A 19,640-nucleotide genomic window follows, 5' to 3' on the forward strand; every position below is an offset into this window, starting at 1 on the left:
CTTCGTATTTGAAGCATTAATTTGGAAAGACACAGAGCTTCCTTGTGCACTTAATAAACAACCTGTGAACTCCTGGTTTCAAACACAAGAAGTTCTCCTTCCTGCTCTGTGTTTTCAAATCAGTCAAAGCTGTAAGAGATGAATTTGTCCCTAAGCTTCAGTGCCCTGGGACAGTCTTCAACCAAAGCACAAGGAGTAAACAGCTGGTTCGTCCTGTTTAAGGGAAGAGATCTCATTTCCTGCAGTGGTGTGGAAAAGAGGGCTGAAGATGGCTGTGGGAGGGGCAACCCAAAAGCTCCTGGAAACATTAAATTTGTCATTGTTTGTCATCCTTCAGAGTCTCTAGGATTCAAGAGCAGGAGAGCCCAGAGGAGCTGATTAGCTGCTGGCCCAGGCAGGCCAGCTGAAATCAAAGCTTTTTGCATCTGGTGCCTCCAGTTCACTTAGCAGTATCTGGATTTCTGTGTTCTTCTTTACAAAAGACCATGTTTACCACAGTTACACATCTGTTCACCTTCCAGAGCTTTCCATGCCATCCTCTAACCCTCACCATGAGAGCAGAAGCTGCTCTGAGTCCTCCCTCTGCACCTCACTCTGGCTTCCTTCTCCTCGCCATCTCTGAGACAACAGGGGCAACCTGGGCTCCTCTCTTGGTTGCCTCTTGTGCTGCTGATACCTGCAGGCTCTCTGCAGCTTCCTGAGCTGTCAGTCCTACCTGGCAGGCAAGGCTGCTGCCTTTCCCACCTCAGAAACAGGCTTGCATGTATCTGTATAAATGATTTTAAATGGCGTTGGAACGTCGATATCCAGCATTCACTAAAATACATTTAAAATTTGTTTCAAATGTCAGGTGTTCTAATTAATAGGAGGATGCAGATGGTTAAGAACACAGCTCAAAACTCTAATGAGAGCAAATGCTAGCTGTTCTAATTTAATTTTTAAAAGTCAGTCTTAATGCCAACAGAGCTATCTATAAAGCTGCCACAAGGTGGTACCACAGTATTTTATAAGATTTCGACATTTTTGTACTAAACCAGCTATTTTCTTACTAGAGGTGCAATGTAGAAGAGATGAGGATGCAAAAAGGTGCCTTTATTTGAAGATAATGCCCCTTTAGGGCTGCAGAGGGGCTCCTGCAGAGGCAGCAGCAGCTGGGTCTGTCTGACAGCACCAATTTACCTGGGCACCAATGTTTGCACTGTGCTCTCCTGCCATAATTATTATGCAAGATGGATTCTTTAGGTGATGAAATTTCAGCATTAAAATTAAAAATTTTAATGTTTTCCTAACAATGGTATCTGCCTCAATAAGCAAATTAATTTTGGTGTCTGTCCTGATTTTTCCCCTTCCTTCTCCCTCATGTTAGCTGCTCTAAGGTTCTCCAGTTGTTAAGGGCAGCTGTGCCTGGGCTGTGCAAAGGCATTCCCCTGAAAATGCCAGGATGTTTAAGTGCCAAGGGAACAGAAACCTGGACAATTCTGCTGTCTGGGAATTAAGCACCAGCTTGGTGTCTGTGTCAGGTGGGGTCAGTGTCCAGCTGGAGTAAGGGCAGAAGGGAATTCTTTAGTGGTGGAAGTCCAGCAGCTGTGCCAGTGAGGGTTCCTCTGGTCCATATCTGAGTATCCAGTCTCTTGGGAATTCTGTCCTTTCCCTTGGAACCAACACTGACAATCTTTACAAAGCCTCGGTCTGTAGCTGTGAGCCCACCCCTCTGGTCCCTTGAACCACCCTCCCTGCGACAAGACACAGCCTGTCCTTTGGTTTTAAGCTACTTTAAAATTCATGCTTCACATCTTCTTGACTGAGACACCGTATTTATGCTCTTCTCTTTAATGTTTCTTCATAAATCTAACCTCTGTAGCCCTAATTACCCAGTCACTGAGTTCCTGCCTCTCTCAGATAACTGTGGTGCCTCCAATTTCAAAATGCCAATGTATGGAATTTTAGATAGCAACAGTTCTCTGCCTGTTGCATGCTGATAGGATTTTGAAGAAGAAATGAGCCCTAAATAGTTCCAGACTGCAGCATTCTGGACAAGTATTGAATCCTAGGACCCTGTGTGGGTCTGTATGTTCAGATCCATCTGGACTGCTCTTGCTCCTCGAAGCAAAGCTCGGTGGGCTGTTCTCAATGGGGGCCAAGCCCCTGGAATTCAGTTTCTGCACTCTGAGCTCTCACTGGAGCCCAAAGGGGCATTGTATAAACTCAGATTGATGGCTGTGCTGGGAGCTAATACAAACCTGAATAAAGAAGTTCCTGCACCAAGGCACACAGTGTCTTTCAAGAACATTGCTGTGAGCTGTCACCTGCCCAAGGGGCTGCATCCCAAGCTGTCTTCTCTCACTTATATTGCCTTAACACCTATAAAGCATTATAAAGCATTTCTATTTCTCTGTCATTACCCTCATCCTGCTGCCTCTGTGCAGCTTCTCTGCAATTACATTGTACCCACCTCCCTTTTTAATGCCAGTGGATTCAATTTGCATATGAATTTCCCTTGCTTTTATATAATTGAAGAATTTGAGAGATCTCCTAGTGGGATATAATTCCTTTTGTCATTTCTCTTTTGTTCATGTGGACTGCCAACAGAAGATCAATCCCTCAGTTAGTTTTAAATACACAATATAAAAAAAAAAAGGGTAGTAATACAAAATAATATTGAAATTTATTGCAAAAATAAGACATGAGATACAATTTTCTTGTGCAATAAAACCAGATGATTCTGTAGCACAGACTGCAATGTTTTGTAGTGCTTTGTGAATTCTTTGTGCCTTGCAAACATATTGGTGAGAAGCAACCCTTTGGAAATTGAAGTTCATTGGACAATTCCTATGCATAAAACCCTGCTTATACAGAGGTGCAAAGTGTGAATTAATTCACGTTTTCACCCATTCTGAAAAGAAACAAATCAATCCACTCCCTTTAAGAAAGAAGGAAAGGGTTTATTTTTGTAATTATTAAATCTCTAGATACCATTGCCCTGTAAAATGCATTTTTAGGTATACAGTAATAATGGTGGCAGGCATGTGTTTTTATTAATTCACTTCATAGAAACCTGGGGAGATTTTTATGAGCTTTTTTTCAAAACCAGACTCTTCCATTTGTGCCCTCCTTTACCATTCCTCTAATTCTGATTTCAGTCCAGTTTACAGCCTTATCACCTCACCATGCACGGCAAAACCCCCTGGTGTTAGTCCTAATAAAGATGAGAGAACAAGCCTGGAGGATTACCATTAACAGGCAACTGCAACCAGCAAGGGTATTTTAAAAACATCAAATTATTGGTTATTTAAAATCTATGCCACATTGCAATCTTGCTATGAAAACCAATGTCTTTGTGGCAGACAGCACTGTCACTGCAGAGGGAGCCACACAAAGGGTGAGAAAAGCTGGAAAAGGGGAAAAATATCAGGAAGTAAAAAGCGTGACCCAAGTACAGTTTGTTCTGGTAATTCCTGTCTCAGAAGATGTAATTTTCAATACTGAGTCACTATCAACAGTGAAAAACATTTGGGGCTGTAAAAGGTGTCAGCATTAATGAGTCTGTCTAGTTTGGAATATGTTGTGTTTGCCATTTGACATGAGAAGATATCATGTCACAAAAACCCCTTTTATGCCATTTATCAAGCTGCACTTTTCATTTTAATCCCCTAAAAAGCTCAGCGCTGGCAAGAAATTCAGTAAGTTCAAGAGTTTTTCACTAGTGCTGTTTTATCTCATTACAACAGGCAAAATGATTGCACGGAGATCAAAATCCAGTCCATTTGTTCTGGAAATTAAATTCAAATCAATTTGAAACTATTCCCATTGCAGAGTCGCTGATGGCACTTCAAGGCAAAGTGAAAGCCTCAAAATGGGCCTGAAGCAAGATCAGCCCCGTGGTGCTGAGGAGTCTGGGTGAGAGACTGGGAAATCAGAGCCAGAACTGGGGAAAACTGAGCCCAGAACTGGGAACTCAGAGCCCAGAACTGGGAAATCAGAGCCAGAACTGGGGAAAACTGAGCCCAGAACTGGGAACTCAGAGCCCAGAACTGGGAAATCAGAGCCAGAACTGGGGAAAACTGAGCCCAGAACTGGGAAATCAGAGCCCAGAACTGGGAAATCAGAGCCAGAACTGGGAAATCAGAGCCCAGGACTGGGAAATCAGAGCTCAGAACTGGGGAAATCAGAGCCCAGAACTGGGGAAAACTGAGCCAGAACTGGGAAATCAGAGCCAGAACTGGGGAAAACTGAGCCCAGGACTGGGAAATCAGAGCCAGAACTGGGGAAAACAGAGCCCAGGACTGGGAAATCAGAGCCCAGGACTGGGGAAAACAGAGCCAGAACTGGGGAAAACAGAGCCCAGGACTGGGAAATCAGAGCCCAGAACTGGGGAAATCAGAGCCAGAACTGGGGAAAACTGAGCCCAGGACTGGGAAATCAGAGCCCAGAACTGGGGAAATCAGAGCCAGAGCTGGGAAATCAGAGCCCAGGACTGGGAAATCAGAGCCCAGGACTGGGGAAAACAGAGCCAGAACTGGGAAATCAGAGCCCAGGACTGGGAAATCAGAGCCAGAACTGGGGAAATCAGAGCCAGAACTGGGAAATCAGAGCCAGAACTGGGAAATCAGAGCCAGGACTGGGGAAAACTGAGCCCAGAACTGGGAAATCAGAGCCAGAACTGGGGAAAACTGAGCCCAGGACTGGGAAATCAGAGCCAGAACTGGGGAAAACAGAGCCCAGGACTGGGAAATCAGAGCCAGAACTGGGGAAAACAGAGCCCAGGACTGGGAAATCAGAGCCCAGAACTGGGGAAAACAGAGCCCAGGACTGGGAAATCAGAGCCCAGGACTGGGGAAAACAGAGCCAGAACTGGGAAATCAGAGCCCAGGACTGGGAAATCAGAGCCAGAACTGGGGAAAACTGAGCCCAGGACTGGGGAAAACAGAGCCAGAACTGGGGAAAACAGAGCCCAGGACTGGGAAATCAGAGCCCAGGACTGGGAAATCAGAGCCCAGGACTGGGGAAAACAGAGCCAGAACTGGGAAATCAGAGCCCAGGACTGGGAAATCAGAGCCCAGGACTGGGAAATCAGAGCCCAGGACTGGGAAATCAGAGCCCAGGACTGGGAAATCAGAGCCCAGGACTGGGGAAAACAGAGCCAGAACTGGGAAATCAGAGCCCAGGACTGGGAAATCAGAGCCCAGGACTGGGAAATCAGAGCTCAGAACTGGGGAAATCAGAGCCCAGGACTGGGAAATCAGAGCTCAGAACTGGGGAAATCAGAGCCCAGGACTGGGAAATCAGAGCCCAGGACTGGGAAATCAGAGCCCAGGACTGGGAAAACGCCGCTGTTCCAAGCAGCCCTGTCCCAGTCCCAGGTAAAGCACCAGGGGCTGGCAGCTCCCAGTCTGTGCCATGTCACTTTGCAGGGTCAGGGCATTGCTGAGCTTCTCTTGTCAGCCCATTCAGGTTGCATTTGCCTATGCATCTTCTCTCTTGAATATCATGTTTTAAATAACAAACTAGTTCAGCCTGTCAGAGGAGCTTCCCCTGTTCTGTGACGTGAAGAATGAGCTTTCTGCAGTTTGTGATATTTACACTTCGTTGTATTCTTGCTATTTTATATGATCCATCTAGAAGTAAATGCCCCTCCAGCCCTGGGTACTTCCCAAGGTTAGTGGCAGAAATATCTATAAGCAGCTGAGAATAACTATTAATATCATTGTTTATGTGCGGTGTGGCCTAAAGACCAAGGACTCTGTAGCCTGCAGTTAATGCAGTGCAGTTATTCTACATCTTGGAGGGATAAAAAATAATGCATCTTAATAAAAGCCTTTTTGCTGCTGGAATTGGCCAACAATTGAAAGGTGAATGCAGTGTATGTCAGCCTTGGGGTGACTGACCAGTGTGGGAGAGTGGGCTGGGAAATCTCCCTGTATCCTGTCTTGCTGTATTCCCCATGCAGCTGGAGTCCTGGACGGGTTTCTGAAACACATTTTTTTGTCCAAAATACCAAATAATTTAACTACATTATTTCTTCTATTCTCTCCCTGAAAACATGATATTTAGAAGCATAGCATACTTGAAATCATTCAAGAAACAATTTATTTAAGGATTCCCCTCCTCCTCTTCTTCCCTGGTTTATGATCCTGTTAAGTTGTAGCCACTGTATTAGGAAAAAAATGTTTTCCCTACAGTTTTTACTGAGTACTTGCTTTTGTTTGTCTTTCCAAGACTGTTATGCATAGTGGGGAAACTATTCATAGAAGTGAAAATAACCTCCATGCAAACCTAAATGGAGACAGATACGGATTGAGAGACAAATCCAGCTTTACTCATTTTATATGCAAATAACCTAACCCATGCAATACAGGGAAAAAACAAAAACGTCTCTTTTAGTACAGAGAAATTATGTCATTGCAGCTAGAAACCCCAGCAACAATATAAAACCCTAAAATTTAAGTAGGGAAGCATTTGATCTAGTATCGACTCATTTTTCTTACTGAAGATCAAAGCATCCAGGGCCCCCTTTGAAATATGTAATGAAACATTGAGTCGAATTTCCAGGGTCTAATGTTATTGAAGTTGAAAAGCTGGGGGAAAAAATGGAAAAGAAACTTTGCTGGGAGGTGTTTTTTCTCCAAATGAATTCAGAATACTTAAAGTAGAGCTTTTAGCAGTAATTTTAGTGCCACTTGTCAGTTCACCAAAACACTTTCTGTTACTAAATATTTCAAATTAATTCCAAATTACCATATCAGACAATTACCATTCCTAGGCAGTGCACTGTTTGCTGAATGAAGGTGAATATGCATGAGGATCTCTTTTTCATTACCCAATTTCATTTTTTCTTAATGAGCACAGGCTGCTTCTCGAGTTACATGAGATCTTTAATTGGTGTCAACAGCTGTGACAACGCCTCTCTTCATGGTTTTCTCCCTGCCTTGTTTTTAAACCAAAAGGCAGAAACCATGCTTCAATTTCAGATCCATAATGCGCTTTAAAATTCTACCAGCACTGCAGAGTGTAATTATCATCCAGAAATAAAGTTATTCCAGTGATTTCATCCATTTAATTCCCCTGCCTTGTCCTGGCGGGAGTCAAATTGTAAATGGAAGGTTTCCCTTTCTAAGACATAGCATTAAAGTCTAGATGTAGCAGCTGCTCCTCCCCAAAACCCAGGGAGTTTTTTTAATCAAAAAGGGTTAATTTTGGTGTGTAGGCTTCAGAATTCCTGGAACTTTTCTGTGTCTAGTTCAGGCTGGATTTTATTGTCTTGTGTCTGAGCTGACCCCCAGGAGGGGAGCAGGGGCCGTTCCCCTGGCTCAGGGACCATTTCCCACAGCTGCAGCATCCCGAAGCTGTGTGGTGCAGGAGGAGGACAGAGGCCAGGAGCTCACGTCAGCTTTGATGTGCAGGTGTAGGGCAATGTCAAAGTGGACATTTTGTCACTGCTGCTCACTGCAATGGTTCGGCCACACCAGCTCGTGTTGGGGTAAACTGCAGCTGCTGCCGAAGCTGTTTCTGCCTCTTTCCGTGACTGAGGTTCATTTCAAAAGGTGTATCCTCTCAAAGGGCTGGGCTGGGTCAGTAATCACCCACGCGTCACCAAGAGAGAGCTCTGTACCCAGAGAACAAGGGCAGTGTGAGAAGGGCCCCGTTTTCCCAGCGGAGAGCTCAGGGAGGAGGAGGAGGAGGAGGAGGAGGATGAGCAGGGGGTGTCAGCCTTGGGGACAGGACCCTGGGCTCTGCCATCAGTCCAAACGCCCCAGGAGAGCCTTGCACTGAAAATGGCTCACTGGAAATCCTCCTCACGGGTTGTGTGGCTTCTCAGGGTGATGGCTGTGTTATTTAGCAGCAGACACTGCTCCGGGAATTCCACCTTGTGATCTTTTCTGTTTGGCTCAAATCCAGACAAAAGCCCAAGAGGTTCTCGTGCAAAGCCTGTAATTCTGTGTCTGTTCAGGTAGGCCTTTGCATTACAGTGTTAGCAGAGAATTTTCTGGCAAAACAGAAAGTACTGAGTTTTCTTCTCCAGCATTTACAGAAATGTGTTGAATTTAACAAGCCTTTGACAAGACATAAAGAAGAGTGCCACATACTGCTGTCTGCAGCTGGAAACATACCTGCCTGCCTTTAATTTGTGGTCCTGAGCTTGAGAACAACACTGGTATCAGTCCTGTGATTAGTCCTGAGGGCTAATCTGCATTTATTATGTTTATGTACATGCCCATTATTTTTCTATGCATATTTTATAAATATAAAATATATGACTGGAATGAAAACATAGATTACATGCCTTTGATTTTAAACCTGGGATGGTCCTGTCATGGGTGTGGTGGGATCTCTGTGTCTAGCTGCTGTTGGAGCTTTTGGATTGGCACCTCATGAAGAAATTGGGGGTTTTATATTTTTTTTTTAATATGTGGTATTCACATTTGCATTTTTTACTCTCATTTCCATTTGGTAGGATTTTTTGGTAAATCTGCCTTTTTGTGCTGAGCAAGATTGAGTCTTTTTGGCAAAGTTCAATCTAAATCCCCTAAATCACACTTCTGTTCTTGGCCTTTCCTAAGTCAAATGATCAGAGCACGGATGCTAAGCTGTGACCTTTTTTTGGTGATGCAGGAGAATGAAGCAGCAGTTTTAGACTTAGGAAATAAAGAGAAATAAAGACTACTGCCTCCCATCTTTCACACCTGGGTGTTTTCAAACACTTTCTGAAACAGATCTTTTATAATGCTTAAATGATAAATTACATTACAGACATTTTCAGAATCTGATTGCTAAAACCCAAACCATTTCAGTAGATGCTTTTGTGTAATTGCATATGCTATAGGCAGATAGAGCTCTGAGAGTTTGAGAAATTTCTTGTGAATGGCAATCAAATTGCCTTTGGATACACAGGAGTTTATAGTGATCATTTATTTAAATCACGCCAAGTTTCATCTCATGTTTAGCATCTGAAACAGATTAATAAAAATTTTGTGAAGCTTGATCAACACCGAAAGTTTATTAATTAATTTTGTCAATTAAAAGTACCGAAGTTTTCATTAAGAGGTACTTAATTAGAATTAATTCAGAATTAATACTGTAAATTAGAACAGCAATTAGTACTGTTAATTTACCCTTGAGTCGGGGATGCCCCCTAGAAGTGCCGTTCCTGTACATTTCTCTTAAAAACATTCTAAATTAATTTAAAATCTGTTAAAATCATTCATGGTTCTTCACTGTGCAATTATTCAAATGAATGCCATATGCAGAAGTGTCAAGAATTGTTGTCTCTTTTGACAATGAGGGTGCTGTTGATAGCAGAGGATGAGCCAGACGTGGTTTCATGCAGGAATGAGAATAATGGCACACGTTGTTTTTTATCATGTTTTTCTTCTTGAAAAATCTTATTGCTGTCCCTTGTGTTTAGAATTCTTTTCCATAGCAAAGATTATTTCTTCCCTGTATGGTTGAAAGTATTCTTTCTTCAGTAAATCCTGGTTTACATGTTTACTTTGCATGTTTACAGCCTAAAACAGTTATTTATGCCTACTTTTCTGCTTATCTGTATTTTATTGAAATGAACTTAGTCAATGAATTTCATTGGCAGGAATTAATGAAATTATTTCTTCGTGAGTACATGGGGGGACAGTGCCACCAATGTATTTGGAAAAGCAAAGAAAATTAATTAATTGGAAATGTACAAAGGAAGATTTACTCAGTTGTGGTTTTCTTCCCAAATGCCTGTGCAATTAATAAATGAGGTTTTTCAATTAAAAAATTAAATTAACAGAAAGAAACTTGAAGGCCTTCTTCCAGAGGACAGCTGTATTATGAAACATTAATTTGCTCTGAATGCCAAGAACATTTGTGATAAAGCAGCTGCCTATTTATTAAATATTATCATAGTGTGTTATCGACCATATTTCTACATCTCCCGTTTTGAGTTAGTCTAGAACATGTTTAAAAAAGGATTTAAAAATTCTTGCAAGCTACAAATAAAATGACAAATGAAGGAGTAAAGGCATTCAAATCTCCTGAAAGGGATTTATTTTGGGGGCCATACTTCTAACGAGGAACCAACAGCAAACAAGAAAACCGAAATATTCTGCTTTAAAATCTCAAATCTCTTTGAAAAATGAAGTAACCGGTGGAAAAAAGTAACAATGGCAAACTTTTTTATTAGGAAGGCAGCTCAAGGGTTCTAGCATATTCCATCCTGCTTCTTGAATATTTCTCTACTGTTATTAGAAAGCATCGTGTGTAATTTGTACTTAGAAACAAACTGGCACAGGTGATTCTTGGAAGTGGCTTCTGCAAGCACTTTAATAATGAGTAATTATCTGTACCGAGTGGCAGTGGGAGATGTTATCAATTCATAAAGCCTCGGTGTTTTTCCTCACAGGAACGGGAGCCACCTCTTCTGATTTCTGTCCTGCTCCTTCTTCAGCAGCTCCCTGTACACCTCTGACCTCAGGAACCTGGGAAAAGAGTCCTTTGCCATGAGGCAGTAGACTGAGCTCTGAGCAGCATCAAAGCAGCTGAGGCTGGGCTTGGAGATGTTCTGGGAGATGTCGTTTTTGGTATGGAAGTCAATATTAACCTGTGGGAGGAAAGGAGCGCAAGAGCTGCGTCAGTTTTATAGGGGAGCTGAGATCTGTTTGTGCCCAGGACACAGGCTGCGTTTGAATTTCCTCCCAAATCACCCAACTGATGCAAATAAACAGGGAGCTCATCCCTTCCTTTTCTAGCAGACTGAATTCTTCATTTTATTTGGCTCTAAAAAAGATGGAATCACAGAAAAAAAGGAAGGAAAAACTTCCTTTTCCTTCTCATCTTTCTGCCAAATCAAATCCTGTGAAGTACTAATCATCAAAGGGTAAATTAAAAGTGAAGGCACTCGGCATCATTTCAGATTTTGGCCCTACGCATTTTTAAGGACTTTTTGTTTTAACAACAATATGGATTTCAATCATATGTAAGACATGGGGACATTTAAAGCACTCCTGCTAGCAAAGGCAAAAACAGTGTAAAAGTTTAGGGTGCAGGAAGTGAATAATGATTAATGAGCAATGTATTCCTTCATGGTAATGAAATAGTGATAAAATAGAATTCTGTGATGGAAATTTTTGCATTCTCATCGTGGCAAAAATACCTGTACAAAAGAACAAATGCAATCAGAAACATACTAATGCTCTGGTACCATAAATATGGAAGAAATAGTGCTTCCTGCATTACGAAAAATGGCTAGAGAAAATAAATTCTATTGAGCATAAACTCCCTTAGAACTTCAGGCAGAAATTTCAGAATTTGAGGTAAACTTATTCCTGTGTGAAGAGTGTGAAGTGTAAACCACAACGTTTTTGCTTCCCAGAGTTGCACAAGGCGTTTGCCTGGTGAATAATGGGCATGAAAATGGGAATTACAGCCAGGCTGAATCGCATTTTCTGTCATTCCTGGAGGTCTGGACCCAAATTTTCCATTTCATCCATGTCCTCAGTACCCAAAGCACACACAGAAAAACCCTTTACCTCCTTTGGAGCATCAGCTTGTATAAAGTCAGAATAAATCTTCTGGGCCTTCGAGGCGATCTTGGTGGAGGATTTGGTTTTCTTGAAGTCCTCACAGGCCAGCCAGAACTCCACATTTTCCTCACTGAACTCAGACTTCAGAAACGTCCTAAAAGCTGCCAGGCCCTCTGGGGAAAGTGCATCAGACAGTGGGTGGGGGAAAACTGAATGGCCAGTGCAATTATTTGTGTGTGTGCATACTCACACGTGTGTGTGTGTGTGTACATATGTGTAAATATATCTATTTTTACAGGGTGTGTACAGTGTAACCTATCTATCTGCCACAATTTTACAAACTAATCTCAGGTCTGAGAAGCTGCTGCCGGGGAAATAAATAGATTAAATTACAGTGCTGATGAGGGGACTACTCAGGGAGTTTTTCAGTGAGCTGCCAAGCAAGGATTGCTCCCAGCAGCTGGGGTTTGGTCTCCTTAGCACCGGTACATTTGTTGAAATGGAGGTTTTGGTCTTCAAAAGGATTTGTAGTGGCTGGGAAATCTGAGATTTGAGGCTGACCCCTGGGTTGAGAAGCAAACAGACAGGTGGGTCACACTGTGCTGGTGTGTTCCCCCCACAGCTGAGCTTCCCTGCCCAAATGGGGCTCCCAAATCCCTGCAAGGAAAGATCGAGGCTTGGATGGAAGAGGGACTCCTGGTTACTTCTTTGTTCCTCTTTTTATTTTTTTACTTTTTTCACTTTGAAGGGGAAGAATGAAACAAATAAAGGTTTGCTAGGAAGAGACTGTTTTAAAATGAATCCAAATCAGAAGCTCTGAGTAAAGAAAGCTGACAGCACCCAAATTTAATTGTGTTAGTCAAGTTCCTGCTATCCAGGAACGGTGTGGAGGCACCCCAGGGTCCAGACCCCACATTGCCCAGGGAAATGGGGCAGGGGCAAGGAAATTTCCAAGTTGTGTGTGGTTTGTGGTATCAGGTCTGTAGAAATGGCATTTCTGGGAGAAGTGACTTCAGATATGTCATTTTGTTTGACTGGAAGTCACTGCACAGCACACGTATTTCTCAGGAATCCCTAAGAAAACGTTTGTGGTTTATTACGTGTAGAAATTACGAAAAATGAAACCATTGCAAGGGGAATTTAGCAGTTACCTTAATGAAAACTATTTCACAGCATTTCTGCCTGCCCTGGAGCATTGGCCAGAAGGCAGCCTGTGCCTGCAGCTTGGCCAGAGCTCTCAGGACAGCATCAGTCCAGCAGCAGCTCTGACTGCACGGGGGAGCTGAGCTGGAGAGCAGCTGAAAGCCCAGCAGGAATGTTTGGCAGATGTTTGACAGAAGTTTTAAAAAGACATGTATTTTTCCATCACTTCTTACCTTTACTGGCTAGTACTGTATCCACAGACTCAGCCCAGGCCATGGTTTCCCCAGTGTTTGACCTGTGGAAACAACATCTAGCCCTGAAAATAGCATTGTGGTCCTTGCCCTGTGCAGCCCGGGCTGGCTGCTCGGGACAGGGCTCAGCACTCATCCCAGCCAGGGAAAAACAGGGATCTGGGTGCTGCTGACTGGATTGTCCATCCTGGAAATACCCCCAAAGCTTGCAGCTGCTGGAGCTCCAATAAAGCATAGCAGAGGTAGGAATGTTCTAGAGAGCGTACTGAATTTCTTCCTGAGTTCAAAAGGATTAGGCATTAATTTATATGGCACTTTTTGCTTGGAATGACTGGAATTATCTAAAATGTTACCAAGCTAACACTAGTGGGAAACATGGGCCTAGAAGGAGCTTCTCAGTGGTATAAATAACCGAATAAATTCATAGTTTTGGCTCTTCCTCTGCAACTTGCTGTAGGCTTCTGCTAGACATGAGGGCAAGCACTTTGTTCTATATAAAATATTGCCAGTTTTCTTAAAAAAACCCAACCAACCAAACAAAAAAAAGAAACAAAAAACTCAGCACAAAAAAAAAATCCCAAGCACTCCCAAGTTCTGTAAAAAACATTTGCTGTTCCTAAGGGGGGGACTGAGGGCTCAGCTGTCAAAACCCTGCTCCCTGAATCATAGGGGCTGCTTTGGGATCTGTGTTCCACAGCCACCTCTCAGCATCACCAGTAATGGTAATTTCTAATTGCAAATTTATGCAGAGATCATACAACACTGTCTGGATATTACGTGGCTGTTATACTTCTGTTATATTCTGTTATAATTCTGACAAGGGATGGTGGCAGTGGCACTTTAAATAAAACAAGATTTTCTGCAGCTCTCCATTTACTTGTATCCAGAGTGCAAAAATTATATTGAAGTAAGAAAAAAGTTGTGCATATTTATAAGTCCATATAAATACATACATGAGGGAAGCTGGAGTGCAAATATAGTAAGTCTGTGAAAATACAAATGAAAACTAAACATAGCATTTTGTTGTACTTTTTGAGACGTCATGTGATGATGGAACTAATCAACAGAGAATTTGTTTTAGTGACAATAAGAAACTTTTATCAAATATGTAACAAATTTTCAGGATTTTTATTAAATGCTTATTAGCTTTCTTGTCAAGCAAAAAAGCAAAATGAAAGACCAAGATAAAGCAGGGAGTTTTCCTTGTTGTTCTTATGGGTAATATTTGTCATTTTAATATTTACTCACCACTCAGGGAATGATCTCACTGACCACGTGGGATTTACTTGAATGGGAATGGCAAGCAGAACTGACAACAAGGAATCAAAATAGTCATATTCCCTTCAAAGGGGGAAGGAAAATAAAGCTGTACAGATTATTCAGGCTTGGTCATCCTGCCACATAAATCTCCTACGAGTGAAATAGCCATAAACAGCAACTCACTTCACTGGCATTTCTTGTTCCACTCTTTGTCTGTCTGACTGTCTCAGGGAAGGCAGAGTTTCTTTTTCTGACTGATCTTCGAGCTGAAGGCAATGTGACAGCAGGAACAATACAGTTAGCATGTGGATAAGCAAACAGGACATTGCACATTGACAAACCCTTTTCAACATTTTCTTTAAAATCATTTCTTTCAGAAACATGGCCCATTTCCAGACAGTGCCATTCCCACCTCCCAGTGGCCACAGCACAGAAGGACTGGGGGCAATGGGAACACGTTCCTGCCCAGTCACAGGTGCTGGAGGAGTGCAGAGAGGGGCAGCAGGTGCTGAAGGGGCTGGGGCACAGGTCTGATGAGCTGGGCTTGTTCAGCCTGAGAAAAGCCCCAGGGGGGACCTTACTGCTCCCTAGAACTGCCTGAGAAGGGATTGTGGCCAGCTGCTGGTCTATGCAATTTGTCTCTTGTGCTTTATAACTATTCTTTCATGCCCAGCTCTTTGCTTCCTCTGTGTAACCCTTGCTGTCCCTCCTTCTCCTGAACAATCCTTACTGATTGATTTCTTGCCTCCCTCCAAATCTTGTCCTGAGGCCAAATCCTTTATTCAGATTACCCAGATTCCTGGTTCTCAATGTCTCCACTTGGCATAAACTTCCAGTGGCTCAGGAAGTGGGATCCCAGCTGTCCCAACTTAGGGATTTTTGTCTTAAATCTTAAATGTTATAATGTTTTACACCCAATAGAGCAGTCTTAGGAGTGAGTTTAAGGTTCCATTTGATTTTCCTCCACGGTGCAGTCATGAGCAAAGCTGCCTCCTGCCTGCCTGAGAACATCTTTCTGATTTTAGCCATGTCCATCTTCTATGGTCAGAAGGAAAAGCCCAAGCACCACATGCCACGTTTCACCCTTAGCAATGTTAAGAGGTTATTCCTTATCCTTACCTTTTGCAGATCTGTGAAAGAAGTTTCAGGCCAATCTATTTGATGAACTTCACATGGGACAAAAAAAACCAGTAAATCTGGTCAATTGTGCTCCAGGAAGATGAAATCAGATGGAAACAGATGTGGAGAGGTGCATTACTGGGACAAGCACGAGAATTGAATTGTCTTGCAGGGGAGGAATGAAAGACCAGTTTGTCTCTAAGAGGAAAGCAGAGAGGAGCTATGATTGCCCTCTGAAAACAGAGAGGTAACCTGGTGAGAAAAAAATAATTATTTAGCATAATGACTATATTGACAAAAGAAAAAAAAAATGTATATAAGCAGCCAGTGAAGAAATTCAGACCGAAAACCAGAATAAGGCTTCACAAACTGTTGGTTTTTTACAGACTCCCAGAAGAATTTTTTGCCCTCTCTATTCCTCTATGCTTTGAAGATAGAGCTTCATATATTTATGAGATTATTTTAAATTGTTGTCTTCGTTAATAGAACACCAGAAATGATGACCTAAGATGCCCTTTTAGTTCCTCATATTACTAAAAATGATTCCTGGTAGCAAAATATGAATCCTTTTGGTAATTCCTTAGCTTTGCATCTGCTTGCTTCTAAACCTTATAGCAGAAGATCAGAAATGTTAATTATCATCCTGATTTTCCTCTGTGATTCTTATTTTGCTTAATTGGTTATTTTCTCTTATTTCCAGAGTACACCTTGTGTGCCAGAGAGGACCAAAAGCCCTTTGTGCATTGTGCTAGTGAGACTAACTTCAGCAGGGGAGAAAACTTCCAGCATCTGTACTGACATCCAGTCCTTTGTGCCTGATTCAGCCCCAGGCCTGAGCTTTGGTAAAAGGGAATCAACATAATTCAAAATCCAAGCGATATTTATCTGTGGAGCTTCTGGCTGGGCAGAGTGTAAACAGCTACAGCTGGAATTTTTTAACTGTGCCCTGCCAGAAAAGTCAGTCCAGTTGTGAGGACAGAGTTGACACTAAATTAGGCAACTCAAAATTCTTGGCTGGCTCTATTAATTTCTCAGTGTTTACCCTGTGTCTAATCCCAGTGGTTCTACTATTTACCCTCCTTAGAACTGTGACCATAAATTGATGCATTTTGCTTTTTTTAACGAGGTATTATCATTGCTATATCATAGTTCCAGTAACTCCTGTGAAACTATGAGAGGGAAGGTTGAGGATCTGTGCCTATTTTTTATTAATATCATCAGATGATATACATTTATTTCAAAACAAAACTCCAGATAGTGCCACACATTAATTTTTAAAATTTCTGCCTAATAGCCTGAATGAAGCAGGCATGAATGTCTCTTCAAGATTTTTCAGGACTGATGGATATTTTTCAAGTCAGTCTTAGCAGCCACAGAGCTAGGCTAAAACCCAGGAATATTCTAGCACACACAGTAACTGGATGGACGCAGCTGGATTGCTTTTGCATTTTAGGGGCACTGCTCACAATCCACAAAAGCATAAAGAAGCTGTCAGGGACTCTCATCACTGTACAACATTCTGTCAGTGACTGCTCAGTCTGTGCAAGCTGAAAACATTTCAGGTGTGCAGCAGGTTAAGGGAGTTGTTGTGGTATTTGTACCGGGACAATGAGAATAAGTTCGCTAACCAGTAAGTTCAATTTCCCATAGAAACCAGCTGGTTGTACCTCTCTGTACCTCCTCTGCTTGGAACTTGAGTGTCTGGAAAGAAACTGATATTTCACTGAAATGTCACAAGGAGAAAAAGTGATCTTAGTTATAAAACAAATGCATCAGCTGCTCGTGCCAGTGTGTTGGCTATTCATAATAACCAGCACCCAGCAAACAAAAGGAAATAGGAATAGGTAGTAGAGATGGGCTGGAAATGGCACATGGAATTAGTGCTAAAGTTGTTGTGGATCTGGAGCCAGCTGACACACGCAGTTACAGCTTCAGCTCACTCAGAGCTGGACCTGCAGAGCCCTTACCTGCTCAGCTCACTGCAGGGCATTTTTCTCTTTATCTGTCAGGCCTGGAACCTTTCAGTTCCTCTGAGGGCTGGGCTATGGATTTCTGAGTCCTCTGCCTTTGATGACATGGGAGAGCTGAAACCATAGGAAAGGGAATGTGGACCTGACTGAACGTTCCCAACTGTGCCAGTATTACTTGCTAAGGACCCCTGAGTTATTAAATATTTAAATCTCCAGAACTTTCACAGTTTGACTTTTACTGGTGCTCACCTTTTATTCTTTAACTATCTTCAGGCATTAGCTTTGCTGAATTATCTTCCTTCATGAAAAGCCACTGGCTGTTGAGGGGATTAAGACCTGTCAGTTTTTGTTCCTCTGGCCTGGATACTAATCACAACAGTCTAAAGCAATGCTACATATTCAAACCATTGGTTTATTAACCTAGGAAATCATTTCCAGTTCCACAGGTTCCTAAAAGGGCTGCCTGGTACTCACCTGAGCACAAGGTGAGAAAAGCTCACACTCCAGTGGATGTGCTGCTGTTTCCCTGGAGCAGGCTCAGTGTGTTAATGCTCCTCTGGTAATTCCATTCCATGCAGAGATTTGTTTGGGCAGAGCTGGTTTGTGCAAGGCAACCTCAGCAGAGTGAAAAATCAACGTTCTGCTGCCCCGAGCAGTGAAGCCCAGGGGACTTGGGTGCATCCCTTATGTTGGGAGAAGCCAGCATGATCCAGGCAGTGCTGGCATCCTCAGAGCATGGAAAGGCCTGTCCCAGGGGGATGCAAATTCAGCCTAATCCCAGCACTATGTAAATGCCCCCCTTCCCACCGTGCTGCACAGCACGGGCAGCTCACAAAATAATTGATCTTTTTCCATGTGAATAACTCTGTGTGCCTTCAGTGTGCCACAGAGTTGCTTTGCATAAGAAAATGAGCTGATATTTTCCACCCAAGCAAACTATGCCCTTCAGGTGAAATGTTTTGATTCCAAGGACAATCTGTCAAAATATTTTACAGCACTCTGGGATCCTCTTATTCAGGGTTTCCAAGTGCTGTACAATCACAAACCTCCACTGGAAAAGAACTGAAAACAATTCTCAATAAAATGTGAAATCAGGAAAAACTGGAATAGCATTAGATGCAGAAATTCAAAATGAGGCCACGAATCTGTGAAGAAGCAAGAATGTCTTAATTATGAGCAAATTTTATGGTGAAGAAATGGGAGTTCAGAGTTGTCCTTCTTTTGGGCTTCATCCTTATCTTCTGTCCTGCTTGAAAACTCTCAAATGGCTGCTGTAGGGTTTCTTGCTAGTTAATTTTTGTTACCTTTGGTGGAGAAGGCAATGGCAGAGGCTCAATTGTAAATCTGGGAGGGCAGATAATTTCCTGTACAGCCCAAGGAAGAATTAGGAGGGGGTTACACAAACAGATTCTGTTTAGGAAAGGAGAGAGGAAAGCTTTGGGAGCTTTATGAGACCAGCCCCCATAAAGTGTTCAGGGCACAGCAAATGGAAGACAGGAACATATTAACAAGGAATAAAGTAAAAATGGAAGTAAGTTTGGGTGGTGGATAGAGGAAATACATTTTTATCTTGGGCACAGAGCCACACAGGAGCTTAAAGGGCATTTGATTGAGGCATTTGACTAAAATGCAAAGAACAGAGTGGGATCTGGGATAGGCAGCTGAGCAAGGACCAAGTTCATGAGTGTATGAATCACTGATGAGAGGAAGATGATTTTCTGCAATTTTTTTTTTCTCAGCTGAGGTCTTTGGCAGCATGTGTGGAAAGGAGAGGGAGCTGCATTCAAAGCAGGAGCTAATTAAGGCAGGCTGAGCAGCTGGGGACAAAAGGAGAGGAAAATGATCTGCTGTTTGTGAGTCACTTAAAAGTTGTAGCGTGTAAAAGCATGTAAGAGCTGTGATAGTGATTGCCTGCTTCACTGGAAAATGGAAATCAGTCTTCTTCTTTGAGATTCTTTATCTTAGACTTCATTCTTGCTTCTTGTCAGTTGAAAAATCAGTTGTCTTTAGCTCAATAACAAATCCACAACCCGAAGAAGATATTTGTTCCTGTATATTTCTTCCTCCCTCGAGTTAAACAAGAACAGCAGATCATAATTCAGCCAATTTAAAGCATCTAATTAGATGGAAGTGTTGAAACAGGAGAAGCCTTTGTGCCATGTGAGTCAGGAGATTGATTCCCTCATGCTTTGTGTCTTGAGACCTCACCTATGGAAGGAGTGAAGTGCAGGGTTTGGGTAGGGCCAATATTGTATTGACAGGAGGAATATTTTGGGAGCTCTTGCTGAGCCCTGAGTGGCAAATATATCAATATCAATATCAATATCAATATCAATATCAATATCAATATCAATAGCTGCTGCATGAAACAATCTCCAATAGAAGTACTTGCCCAGCAG

At 42.5% G+C, this 19,640-nt stretch overlaps 1 protein-coding gene across 1 annotated transcript; it reads right to left on the minus strand.

Annotated features, from left to right (window-relative positions):
- Positions 1–10,372: 10,372 nt before the first annotated feature.
- Positions 10,373–18,004, minus strand: LOC102106063 (regulator of G protein signaling 21). Its single transcript, XM_088060443.1, has 6 exons — positions 17,716–18,004; positions 15,272–15,523; positions 14,336–14,418; positions 12,875–12,936; positions 11,505–11,671; positions 10,373–10,576 (listed from the first exon to the last, which is right to left on the minus strand). Exons 3-6 carry the CDS (start codon positions 14,344–14,346, stop codon positions 10,373–10,375), a joined length of 444 nt encoding a protein of 147 aa, XP_087916569.1. The 5' UTR covers positions 14,347–14,418; positions 15,272–15,523; positions 17,716–18,004.
- Positions 18,005–19,640: the final 1,636 nt, after the last annotated feature.

This window comes from Pseudopodoces humilis, chromosome 10 (genome assembly GCF_049639895.1).
Source record: "Pseudopodoces humilis isolate 2021_Gansu_Grassland_sample_001 chromosome 10, ASM4963989v1, whole genome shotgun sequence".
NCBI classification, from domain to species: domain Eukaryota; kingdom Metazoa; phylum Chordata; class Aves; order Passeriformes; family Paridae; genus Pseudopodoces; species Pseudopodoces humilis.

Excerpts from the sequence above, each read along its gene's own strand:
- LOC102106063 (XM_088060443.1), bottom strand. Across the intron at positions 11,672-12,874 it reads TACAGTACTAGCCAGTAAAG|AGGGCCTGGCAGCTTTTAGG; the intron begins GTAAGAAGTGAT and ends CACTTTCCCCAG. Across the intron at positions 10,577-11,504 it reads AAGCTGATGCTCCAAAGGAG|GTTAATATTGACTTCCATAC; the intron begins GTAAAGGGTTTT and ends TTCCTCCCACAG.